The 12,907-nt window shown below is 38.9% G+C and overlaps 2 protein-coding genes across 4 annotated transcripts in view; both read left to right on the forward strand.

Moving 5' to 3' along the window:
• The window catches only part of Npl4 (nuclear protein localization 4), a 124,160-nt gene that overhangs the window by 47,693 nt on the left and 63,560 nt on the right, over positions 1 to 12,907 (forward strand). The window lies entirely within an intron of this gene.
• LOC114248464 (uncharacterized) lies at positions 5,410 to 6,068 on the forward strand. Its single transcript, XM_089734475.1, has 3 exons — positions 5,410 to 5,447; positions 5,690 to 5,849; positions 5,946 to 6,068. The coding sequence occupies exons 1-3, from the start codon at positions 5,410 to 5,412 to the stop codon at positions 6,063 to 6,065; spliced, it is 318 nt and encodes a 105-aa protein (XP_089590601.1). The 3' UTR covers positions 6,066 to 6,068.

Here is a 12,907-nt window from a genome sequence, read left to right on the forward strand (position 1 = left end):
AAAGAAGACGTGTGGCACTCGGAGACTGCCGCGGTAAAGCTATTGCATAGCATTTTTTATCAACTTATGCGATTATAAATCGACAATAATAATTTAATGTTAAAACAACAATAAAATAAGATCCAGCGAGAAACTCAGTGGGCTAACTTTCAATGAATCTGCTACATTGTGAGTATTCCATTTTGACTGCGCACTCACTAGAGGGCGCTACATGGGATAGAGACACGCCTTTGGATGCTAGTTCTAACTCTCATTCGCCCAGAATCAACGGTTTAGCTAGTTTATTTTTAATGCCACTCCAATCACTGAATGAGTAGTAGGCTTAGTAATAAAATTCATCGACTAAGCGATAGAAAATGGCACGCCCAACGCATTGTACTGTGATATAATTTTCTATTTTACAATTCGTTTGTTGCCGATAGATGGCGCTTGACGCAAAAGCTGAATCGCGCTATCGTTGTGTTACCCACGAAATTATATCACATATTTTGATAGTGCATAAATCGGTGTTTAGACAGGGGGGTGCAACTCCCATACAAAGGTAAAGAACATTCAACTAGCGTCATCTTTAGGAACCGGCGAGGTCATTTTTGAAACGTTTTGGCCTTAATGAACTAATAAACTCACTAGATGGCAGATACGAGTTCTGACTCAATAAAAAAGGTTAGCGTACTTTGAAGCAGTGCTTCCATTTTTAGGGAATTCTCCCTTTTTTAGGGAAAAATAGCTGATATTTTGGATGATAAAGACAATTTAAAAAATATAAAAAGCAAAGCCTATACTAGTAACTGTTGTGAATTTTAAAATAAACGGTTTTTAAAGTAAAACAATGAACATTTTATTTTATGGAGAGAGAATGACATTAAGTCGAGTTGACAAGTAAAAGAATAAAACAGAGTTGTGTATAAAAACTATTAAGAAGGTTTGATTCAACAGTAACCCTCTAGTAAAGTAAATCATAGATTAAGCCACTGCTTTTTTCTTAGGGATTCCCCAGAATCCCAATAAGTATAATCCGCCAAACTTTTATTTACCTATTTTCGTTGATGTCACCAGAACTTACTTGTATTGTAATATACAGGTACTTCATGTACCATGAAAGATTATCATGGTAATTTCATTTACGAAAACCTTGTAATTGTCATTTCACTTTTGCTAGCAGTTCCTTCTTCAAAGACTGAGGTGGAAAGATTATTCAGTGTTCTCAAATGTAAAAACTGACAAAAGAAACAGGCTTTCTAATGAAACCCTGAACGGCTTGCTTCATAGAAAGTTCCCAACTTTGCCAGCAAACAATTGCTCAATTTTAGAACCGAACAGTGTTAGGTTGCGTGCAGCAAAAGAATATAAAAGAAATGCGTCGACTTCCTTGAAAATTCTAATCCTATAGATCTATGATCTTCTGCGGGCGTTTATATTATATATACCTACATTAAATAATATGCTGTGGTTTATTTTCTGTATTTTATTTATGCTTTCTATATAAAGGATTTATGAAAGTTGTTTAGGAAATTTTAGGGATAAATTCAAAAGAAACTAGGGTAAAATGTGTTAAAAAAAACTTAAGTGGAAACACTGCTTTGAAGTTTTCAAAATTCCAGGGCCGTAAAACAATCTCAAAAAAAAAAAAAAAAAGTTTTCAAAATGTCGTAACGATTTAATTTTTTAAATCGTTTTTTTTTGGTCTTGGTGTGAGTTATTTTACGTTGTAGTATTAATTTAGAGCATCTTTTAGCTTTATGAGAATATTAGACGATTAGACATTGAGAAACTCTGTTTTGAATTCTCTTTAGACATAACTTGGTTCCAATACTTTTTTCTTCGTTAGCGTTTCGTAAGCCTGTGTAACTATTTTCGTTTCTTACAGAAAGTTTATTATTAAAAATCAGCATGCCTCGAAGATCGAAAATGAAATGCTATTTCGGATGCCTTGATAACGGTGAGTTTACACTATTTTCCCGGTATATTATTTGCTAACAGAATTATTATTCATAATATAATTAAATGAATTAGCACCAACTAATAGTCCTTCCTATTTCTGCTGCCTAGCTATCATATATGTTAAGTTTGATTAAAACAGTCGGTGTTAAGTCTCGTACTATCACACACACACCTCAGATAATAAAATTGTCTCGAGCGGGTGGAAGTATTTATGTTTTGCAACTCAGCGTATTATATGCTTATTGTCAAGTGGGCCCGAACTAGTTTTTTGGAATGATCAATCAGTCATGCTTTCCTGTTTAAATAAAATACAGCACAATTGATCTCACATCCAAAGTTAGATGATGGCATTCACATTTTGTTTCCTGGTGTTTGATAACCAAGTTACACCAAGTGGCCTGTGACCACGTTCATCCTTCTACCCAATATAAAATAATGTTTTTATTTTTGTAGACAAAGGTTTGATAATGACAAAATTTTATGGAAAAATTATAAGGAGCACTAAAATGTCTGAAACATGAAAAGATTGATGCACTATATTTGAACCAGAACGTGTTATGTAATATATTAATTTGTAAGTATGATTACATTAACACTAAATTTTTCATGGTCGTATTTTTTCAATATTTGTTACATACTTAAGATACTTTGTTTCTCCGTTTCAGAAGAGAAACTGATTCAGCAAGGAATGTGAACTCACAAGGGATCTTAATTTTTTTTAAATATGTTTATAATTTATAAATTAATAGATGAAATAGTTCATAAGAACTAAATTGATGCCAATTTTGTTTTAAAATAGGTTGTTTAGTTCTTATAGTTATAGTATTACGTTTGAATAGTTGTAATTAGTAAGTTAGTAATATATGAAAATACTGATATAAATTTTTGTAAATGAGCTTTTGTAAATTCTACGAGAAGATGATTTTAATTAATGATCAAAAGTCAACGATCTTCAAAAGCATTATTTGCAATTATTTAGATTAACTGTGGAATATATTTGCTAACTTGTGTTTTCTGTATGAGCAGATATAAATGAAAATGCCCAAACATGATTATGTTTCTTACATTTTCATTATGTGAAATCAATATGCTTGTGACTGAGTATATTAATAATTTATTAAAACTTAAGTGATAGACAGCAACCCCTATGACACTGCTGAAGTTTATAAGCACTGGTGACCACTTATCATGAGCCGGGTTGTGTGCTCGTCTGCTGTTGAGTGCAATAAAAATTTTCGAGACCCTTTCTATTATTTAGATGTAATATTAATGTACATTTAATTTGGATTAAAAGATAAATTTACATTTTATGTTTGCATGTGTATGTTTATAATTCATTTGTATGTAACGAACATCAGTTTCTTTTGTAACAAAATGCAAACTAATAGTTTGTAATGAATGTAATTAACTTTAAGATGATTTTCTTTCAATCTGCTGTTTGTTTCATCTAGTATTACCAAAGCTAAAGCATCAGAAACGTCAGAATAGAAATAATTTAGTTAAAGAATAAAAGTATAACTATTGTAATCATGTCTAAGATTACTATAAGTGTCATTAAGTACAAACTATCAATATTTAAGAGTACTTTAAATCATCATTACATTTTTTAAAAAAAAATTGTTTTTTTTTTGTTTTTCATATCATGTAACAAAACGTTTGTGCAGAACAAAATGTCACATGTTATGAACATGATTGTGGGTTAATCGTTTCTTAAATTTCTAAATGTTTATAAGAATGCTAAGAATAATTTAGTATTCACTTTAGTGTGTGTATTATCTCTACAATGCTAGTTTAAATGACAATTATTGTATGACGAAGCATAGGTAGTATTTATAGATGTAATATTTTCATACAAGGTCATGATCTGTCACGATCAACTTTAAGCAAGAACTGCTATCATTAAGAAACAAATTTATTAAATTTAATTCAAATTGTCTACTATGTTTATAATGGAAAGCTGACATGTTTATATTTCGCACAAATGACTTAATTGACATTGAATGATTTGATTATCTAGACTTAATTAACTTTTAGATAACTTTCGATTTAATGTTAATAAGTACGCTAGTAGGATTAATCTAGAGGAGTTATTGTTATTCGAAGTTTTATACAATTGTACGTTCATACAATCTTTTAACCGAAAATTGTTTGTAATATAGGGAAATTAAATAGCTTACAGAGAATTACAGCTTTTTATTTTAAAAAACTGTTTTCTCTCTGTATGAAAAGATCTTATCGATTAGAATGCTGAACACAATCAAACATTCCTTAATATCTCATAAGTACTACCGGGAATTCCAGCGATTCTAAACGATAAGATTTTTTCATAAAGAGAGTTATTAAAAATATTAAAATTACTAAAAAAGCCACCTGGTGGGGGGTAGGGAGACTAATAATCGACCGTAGCGACGCCTGCTGGACCGGGCTTTAACTAAAGCAAAAATAAAAATGAGAGTTGCGCATCTATCTCTAATATATTAAGTGTATAATCTATGGTGTTTAGACTTCTTACTTTATACACTACACAAGCGCAACGTGTGAATGTGTTGAACGCGAGCTTCATAGTAGGCGCAGTGAGGGGTGGAAGGTTTTTTTCGTTACGGAATTTTACGATTCCGCTCTTAAGCCGCGCTCAAGTCCCGCGATAAAATCTATGCAATAGCTTAAAAAGTAGACTTGCGCAAAACATCACTTTTCAATGTAATGTGATATGACATCACTTTTACAGACAGGTGATATTACTCGAAAACATTACACATCACTCTTAACATTACTCGGTGCGTTCAATAGATACTGTGACGAATACATTGTATCTATACACCCGAATCATTACTTAAGTGATGTGTTCATACTTTGTATTGTAATACACTGTTATATTACTTGACAGAGATTGACTTATTTAATAATATAATAATTTTATTTTTTACTTAATACAATTTATTGTGGGATGAACGGATTTCATAATAATATGGCGACTTAGACTGCAAATTGAGCTCGACGATAATGTTAATATACGAGAGCAGTAGACGCATTGTTTCGGCCCGGTCTCCTCAAAATGCATCCAAAGAGGACTGTACTTTCATTTAGACGCCATTCTTTCTTTCACTTATTAAACACGCATTAAAACAAATAATAAAACTATCTTCAAACAAGTGCTTAAGTAATTCAAACACAAAAATTAATATGAAATATTACTAAACAATTACGAGCGACTAGCGATTTTACAAAAGTTTATAACTACTTGCGGGGAGCTACCGGCTGGCCCATGAAAAATATAAACACAAATACCTATATTAAAATTCAGACGTACCATAGGTATAAAAATGTACCTAGCGGCCAGGGCATACGGTTCAAAATCACTAGGAATAATTCCGTGTCGCTTGCTCATTTATTTTGCGTAGATCGGTCTGTCTCGCTCGCTCGGTTCCGTTCGTGTATCAAGCAACATTACACGACAAAGAAAGAAACATGGTGGGTGATAGCTTCGCTAGAAGTAATAATGTTCTGTGGGTGATAGTGTGATGTTTGTTTCCTTCGCGTAATGTGTGATGTTGCATTACATCGTATAGTAATATTACCGGAGTAATATCACTCGCATTACTTACACATGTCTATTAAAAAGTCAAAAATATCCTCTCTTAATTAGGGCCAAACTACAGACGTGTGCGTAGTTTCATTAAAATCGATTAATTAATTGGAAGTACATCATGAAGTAACAACAACATAAACATATATAATATATAAATAGAACCAACCAATGGTCAAGAACCAATTTTGATATTAATTTGTTGAATCTTCAGGCGGCGAGCGAGAAGTGCGAGGTGGTGTACGAGCGCGTGCCGTTCGGCGAGCTCGCCCACGCGCCGCCCGCGCTGCGCCGCCACGGGAGGCTCGGCCCCGCGCCCAACGTATGGAACTGTTCCTAGAACTGCTACTGTGCATCATGTTACTATTGTGCTCCATGCTCGCAGAGAGTTCGCCGGCTGTACACTGGTTGTTTCCAGGCGGGCGGGCGCGCGCTGCTGCTGAGCGGGCTGCTGGCGGGCGCCGCGCGGCGCGAGGCCGTGGCCGCCTACAGGACGCTGAAGGCCTCCAGGCCCAGGGACAATAAACTAGTGCTCTGATGATGTTCTTGTTATTTATTTCCGTAACGTTTCCGGTCGGAATCGGTCCACTCGCGCGCCCGTTGTGGTCTGTTCATGACTCTAATGAGTAAAACGCCCCGGATAATAAACAAAATCTTAGTTTTTCCCTCTACTTTTCAACCTGCAACCAATAGTTTTAGCATTAAGAAAACACCTTACTATTAACTAACAATTTAATTAAGTAAATATTAGTTAAAGTATAATTAGTATTCAATAGTAGTTAAAGTATTAAACTGATTACAAGTTATATGTAGTTTGCATATTGCGTCGTACTTTGTAGTATTCAGTCGTTTCGTGCTTTTTTTTTATGATTAATTGATTACTGGTGACCCGGAGGCCTTTCCAGTTTCACCAGGACAGGTGGGCGAGCAAAGGCTCAGCCAGGAGGGGAAGGAATTTGCAAACAGCTGCCCGAGCGTCTCCGAAGGATACCTAACAACTCAAGAGTAATTGCTTCGCGAATGAATCTACTACCGGGTCGGAATCTCAGCGGGCTGATGCATGGGTCAGGTTGCACGTCGACCTCTTTGTCGAGTTCGACGAGTAAGGTTACCGGAGTCCCTGAGCCTGCTCCTAGTGTTGGAGCTGAAGGCGTCTAATGCAAAAGTGATTGGATCTGATTGTAAGGACGTGTCTAGGGCGTCGACGGTGACTAGCTCCTGCGTGATCAGGATTCGGGGAGTAGTCAGTGGCGGCAACGATAAGGCGATTAAGATCATGACGCACAGGCTTATCGAAGTACCGTTCCGACGCTGACTTCATGTATTTCCGGATTGATTCCCAAGTCGTCGTGTAGGTCAACGTTCCTCACGAACCACGGACCTCCGACGGCTAACCTGCAAATCGTTTCGTACTCTGTGGTGGTCGTCTGTGTTGTGGTGAAATTTTAGTAACCTTTAGTAAAAAGAAACAAGCCCTTTGTTTGAATTAGACGAGTCTCCGGTTTGTTGCTCGCCCGTGCTGCCTAGCGAAGGAGAAGGTATAACAGGCTTATCGGCTAGTGCCGGAGACTTGTCCTTCCGCCGAGCCGGGGTGTCCGACGAAGTTGATGATGAGCTAATTATCTTGGACGCCTTGAACCAACGACCTTCTTCACTAAATTGCTATCGTTGAATTTCTTCTCTAGCAAAGATTGATTATGAGAATTATTTTAACACATGAGGCCTCTAAAATCAAAGGCAGTTAAATCCAAGTCTGTCAAATATTCAGGTAAACTACAAAAATCGGCCCTAAACACGTCATTACGGATCCTCCCGATCCATCGAAGTACTGCTCTTGATAGGGCCAGTGTTAGCAACACTCCCGGTTTGAGAAGCTGAAATAACTTTGTTCGGATAGCTTCGATATTCTTTATTTTAAAGCAGATTTATAAAGAATGAGAATATTACTAATAATCTGAATTTTAAATGATAACATTTCGTTTATTAGTACTTAGTAGGTACAGAGTAAAAATGAAATTTTTGAACTAAATTTGTTAGAGATTTTGCTGCATTTGTTATAACATGAAAACACTAAATCGTGTTCAACTAACTAAACAAGATAGCGCCATTGTAATCCATTTTACGACATTAAGGCGTTTAGCTTTTGATTTTATAGGCCTCACATAATCATCATGTTGGTAATGAAGAATCCTTGCTTTTTTGAATTTACTTTAATCTAGTTTAATTATACTATCGTACTAACTATAAATTAGTTAAAACAATATTTTATTTTTCTAAATTGTAGCTGCTTGAAGAGATAATATTTTTTTTAACTTTTATTATTTTTTCAAGCCTTGTTTAATAGACACTTTTTGAGAATCGTAAGCGGTGTTCATGTTGGTAAGACCCTGATTTAGCACCTAGGCAATGCCCAAACGAAAACTTACCCCTAAAAAGTAATGGTCACTGTTTGGTGGCCCTAGTCTTAATACCGTCCGTATTATTAACCACAGCATCTTGTCAGATGGCATCGGCACTACTGCGTGCGTGTGCTGTAAGGAACTGGATATAATAATGGAGAATTCCCTTTTCATTCCGGGATATAATAATGGACATATCCCCTCTGCCAAGGTAATGGAGTTTAAGCTGATTGTTACTATTAGAAGTATTAGATACTCCTGTCATAATCGCATAGCAACAGCTCGCAATTACTCTCAATATCAATGTTCTGTTTGGAGATGGAACTGCTAATGAACGCATCGTGCGATTTTGGTTTAAACGCTTTCGCGATGGAAACTTTGATTTGAAGAATGACCCACGTGGAAGACCGCCCACACATGTGAATAACAATGAATTGAAAGAGATGGTGGAAGCCGATCCGAGCCAAACTACCCAGGAATTAGCGACATGGCTTAACGTTACCTTACGAACAATATTGACTCATTTGCGTCAAATCAATAAAATAAAATAAATGACTGATCTGCAGAAAGAAACGCGTGTTGAAACTTATGTGGCCGTGTTGAATCGATATAGAAATGAATATTGGATCGAATTGTGACATGTGATGAAATGTGCATTCTTTACCGTAAGCGAAAAATGCGATGACTGACCCCAGGTCCAATGCCGCAACAGTGTCCTAAAGCAAAGCTTTAGAAGGAACTGCAACTGGCGTCCTGGTCTAGAAACGGGAGCGGCGCCCGCAAGAGATCGAATCAAATAAATAAATAAATAAATCTGTTTTAGAGTGCTCGTCCTCAAAAGGAAAAAAAATTGAACTCTCAGCAGCCCTGTAATGTAAGGATAAGTACAGCGAGGACAGTTGTACAGTAATTTCGGAGTCATTTGGAAGGCAAAGTCAAGTTGGCGTCCAAAATGCTGGGAGTCCTCAACAGAGCGAGACGGTACTTCACGCCTGGATAAAGACTTTTGCTTTATAAAGAACAATTCCGGCCTTGCGTGGAGTACAGCGCCCAACTCTGGGCCAGGGCTCCCAAATACCAGCTTCTTCCATTTGACTCCATACAGAAGAGGGCAGTTCGGATTGTCGATAATCCCATTCTCACGGATCGCTTGGAGCCTCTGGTCTGCGGAGGGACCTCGGTTCCCTCTGTATTTTGTACCGTATGTTCCATGGGGAGTGCTCTGAGGAATTGTTCGAGATGATACCGTCATCTCGTTTTTACCATCGCACCGTCCGCCACCGGAGTAGAGTTCATCCATACTACCTGGAGCCACTGCGGTCATCCACAGTGCGTTTCCAGAGGTCTTTTTTGCCACGTACCATCCGGCTATGGAATGAGCTCCTCTCCATGGTGTTTCCCGAGCGCTATGACATGTCCTTCTTCAAACGAGGCTTGTGGAGAGTATTAAGCGGTAGGCAGCGGCTTGACTCTGCCCCTGTCATTGCTGAAGTCAATGGGCGACGGTAACCACTCACCATCAGGTGGGCCGTGTGCTCGTCTGCCTACAAGGGCAATAAAAAAAAAACGAGCACCAATAAACATACAATAGATACCAACAAGCGTACAATACTTTTGAATACACAGTGTTGACTTGTAAATAATTGTGCTTACCATTTGCTATTACTTGTGTAATCACATTAGTTCCGCGCGATCTGTATAGCTATTCGTTACGAGCCTCTCTTTATTGACATACATAATATAAAGAAGTGTTCCTGGACCGCTGCGCGGCGTCACGAATCACGCTCGTGCAGCCGCAGCTCCGTGCGGCCGAGTGCTGGCCGGGGCGGCGGCGGCGGCGGATGGCAATATTAAAAACGACGTCTCTCACGTTTACTTATGTAAGTCTTGTAATTTGTTCCAATTTTGGCGCGGGGATGGGCGTTGCTTCTTATACCGAGTGTACTACATATTACTGAGTGAATCTACGCAATTGTGCTGTTGAAGTGCCCCAAGTAAATAACACGAGTGTGGGTTCTGTACTATATTTGGCGCAATAAGAACCCTCTGGTTCCGGGGGATTTGGGCCGGGATAAACATTATTGGGTTTAAATGGTTTTATTATATACATAACATACATACATTAGGTATTCTCAATGACAAGTAAGTGCGCATTTCAAGCGAGGACTTCTTGCACAGTGGTTACCAACGTGTATTGACGCTGACAATGCCAGGGACCACACTTCGTCACAAGAAGAACATGTCATAAACCTTGAAGAATACCTAGGAGGGAAGCTCCAGAGTCTCGTAGGTGGCGACAAAAGTAAATCTTTGGATAGGGACTATATGCGAGGTGAGATTATACGTTTTGGGATCTGTCCTCTTTTTCCTACTACTGCGATGGACGAATTTGGGATAGACCGGTATCTTATTAATTGAAAAAGTGGATGGCGCCATGGTGTCAGTGTAGATGTAAGTTTGGTTCATTTTATAAAACCAGTAACAAACAAATGTCTCAGGCGGCGTTGCTGTGCGCAGTGAAGAAGCCGCACGGCGTGGAACCGCGTCGATGTTCGTGCATCGACATACTAGTTTAATTTTAGTCAAAATCTAGTTTCCTTTTTGGACTTTAGACTTTAATCTAAAATGAATTGGGTAATATAATTTGCATCCCAAATAAATGCATTTTAAAACAGCACGTAATTAACATCATAAATTAACAGTTCGGAAAAGTGATTCTGATAAGATAGAACAAGAACAAGGTGTCAGTAGTTGACCTAGATTTTCCCGCAGATAATGAAGGCTAATTAGATGAAGCATCCGATTGTTCACAACCGACGCTCAGTTAGCACTTGATGGATTAGGCTGAGATCACAATACTGGGACAATTTTGTAACACAAGCCTACAAACTGTTCTGTGTTGTTAATGACGTCACAGTCGGGGTCCCGCCGCGCTGCGGCGCCGGCGCCGCCTCCGGTGCAGCTTCAGAAATCTGTAAAGGCACCGCCACTAAACATTGTTATTTGTTTATTTGTGTATTTCTTCATTGTAAGTATTTAACAAGATAACGGCCAGATGGCATATTTCGTCCGGTGTGTCACGTCTTTACCAAGTTGGTTGCAATTAGCTTCCTGTTGTGATTCACTTAGAGTCGTTGCGCTGTTCATTGTTTGCTATAGATAGATGATTCATGAAATTGTTACTATTGTAATGTGCAAGTTGCCGTAGCTTGACAGAAGGGCCGCTGTAATCGAGTTGGACGACGCTATTCTACCGGTGTTCAAATCCTGCAGGTAAGAGCCGCCTGTGCTCGACAGACCTCATTCCTCGACTCTGTGGACGATTTTTCTTTTATAGCTCCCTATATCACCATAACAGTAGTAGTAGTAGTAAAAATGACTGTTGTAATCTTGCGTTGTCAGTTTGCCACACACGCGATCGTAACATCCGCCGGAAGGCGAGAGAAAGCACGTCGAGAGGTCGCCCTAGCGCCAGTAACATCGCAGAATAGTCACTGGTTAGATTGCAGTTCCATATTGGAGCCCCGTAAACTGCGCCACCTCCACGTAGAGGCGACGAGCCTCGCCTCCGCCTCCGTCGTAAAAGAAGCCAACCCGAAGAGCGGGTCGTCGCCATAAGCCAGGACTGCACATTTGTATCTAAGCCGAGATCTCAAACGATCGTTCAATTTGTGGCCGAAGGAGTTGACTTGCATTGTGACCCGACGAACAGACCGTGGTCGGCAGGCGGCGCTCTTCGCACCCATCAATCAACAGAGCCAGAGATTTAACTATCGCAACCTCGAGGACCAACGAGTCCAACGAGTCGAGTCGGACGAGTCCTGTCCTGACGTCATTACAACTTTGAGCTTTCATTAAAGCGCAGTGGTCTGTTCGCATATTCTAATTAAAGACAATAATTGTTACCTATTTTAGTAGTTCATTTATTTTTACGAAATTGGTACGCGATGCTATTTCATGATTGTTAATTTCGTCTTATTGATAATAAAACACTTGTTCGAAGGTATGAACCGATATTAAAGCCAGTTGGAAGACACTTGGAAAGTATCAGCAGAAGCAGTTTGGAGGATGGAGCAGCCGTTGTACTATAAAAACTGAGACCTCTTAGAACCTCTTTTGAAGTCGTTGTGGCCTAAAGGATAAGACGTCCGGTGCATTCGTATGTAGCGATGCACCGGTGTTCGAATTCCGCAGGCGTGTACCAATTTTTCTAATGAAATACGTACTCAACAAATGTTCGCGATTGACTTCCACGGTGAAGGAATAACATCGTGTAATAAAAATCAAACCCGCAAAATTATAATTTGCGTAATCACTGGTGGTAGGACCTCTTGGGAGTCCGCACGGGTAGGTACCACCACCCCGCCTATTTTCCGCCGTGAAGTAGTAATGCGTTTCGGTTCGAAGGGTGGGGTAGTCGTTGTAACTATACTGAGATCTTAGAACTTATATTTCGAGGTGGGTGGCGCATTTACGTTGTAGATGTCTATGGGCCCCAGTAACCACTTAACGCCAGTTGGGCTGTGAGCTCGTCCATCCATCTAAGCAATAAAACGAGTAGAAGTCTGTGGGTTCTGTTAACTATTTAACACAAAGTGAGCCGCGAGTTTGATCACCCAGCTGATCAATTTTATTTAAAACAACCAACAAGAATCACAATGCACTCGAAAGTAAGCCGTGTTTCGATCCATTGATCTATTAAATTTTAGCAATTATCTAACAGATGGAACCCTATCGTCTAACAACGTTATGCAAAGTTATAAACCTTATGTAACCGTTGTGAACCCGCACCGGCCAGTGCCATCATGCTGCACGAAGAGATTCGAGACGCGCTAGACCAGTGCAGGGGAGCTATTGACCTCACGTGTCATGGTGGATGGAGGCGTTCTTCTCTGGGACACAAATTAGTCGTAAGCTTTCTACCCAACAGCAAAAATAAAGCTGATTGCACATAATAATCGCTTTATACCTAGTCAGGTCA

This window comes from Bombyx mandarina, chromosome 17 (genome assembly GCF_030267445.1).
Source record: "Bombyx mandarina strain Sakado chromosome 17, ASM3026744v2".
Taxonomy (NCBI): Eukaryota; Metazoa; Arthropoda; class Insecta; order Lepidoptera; family Bombycidae; genus Bombyx; species Bombyx mandarina.

Excerpts from the sequence above, each read along its gene's own strand:
- LOC114248464 (XM_089734475.1), top strand. The coding sequence starts at position 5,410 with ATGGTGGGTGATAGCTTCGCTAGAAGTAATAATGTTCT. Across the intron at positions 5,448-5,689 it reads GCTAGAAGTAATAATGTTCT|AACCAACCAATGGTCAAGAA; the intron begins GTGGGTGATAGT and ends ATATATAAATAG. Across the intron at positions 5,850-5,945 it reads GGCTCGGCCCCGCGCCCAAC|GCGGGCGGGCGCGCGCTGCT; the intron begins GTATGGAACTGT and ends GGTTGTTTCCAG.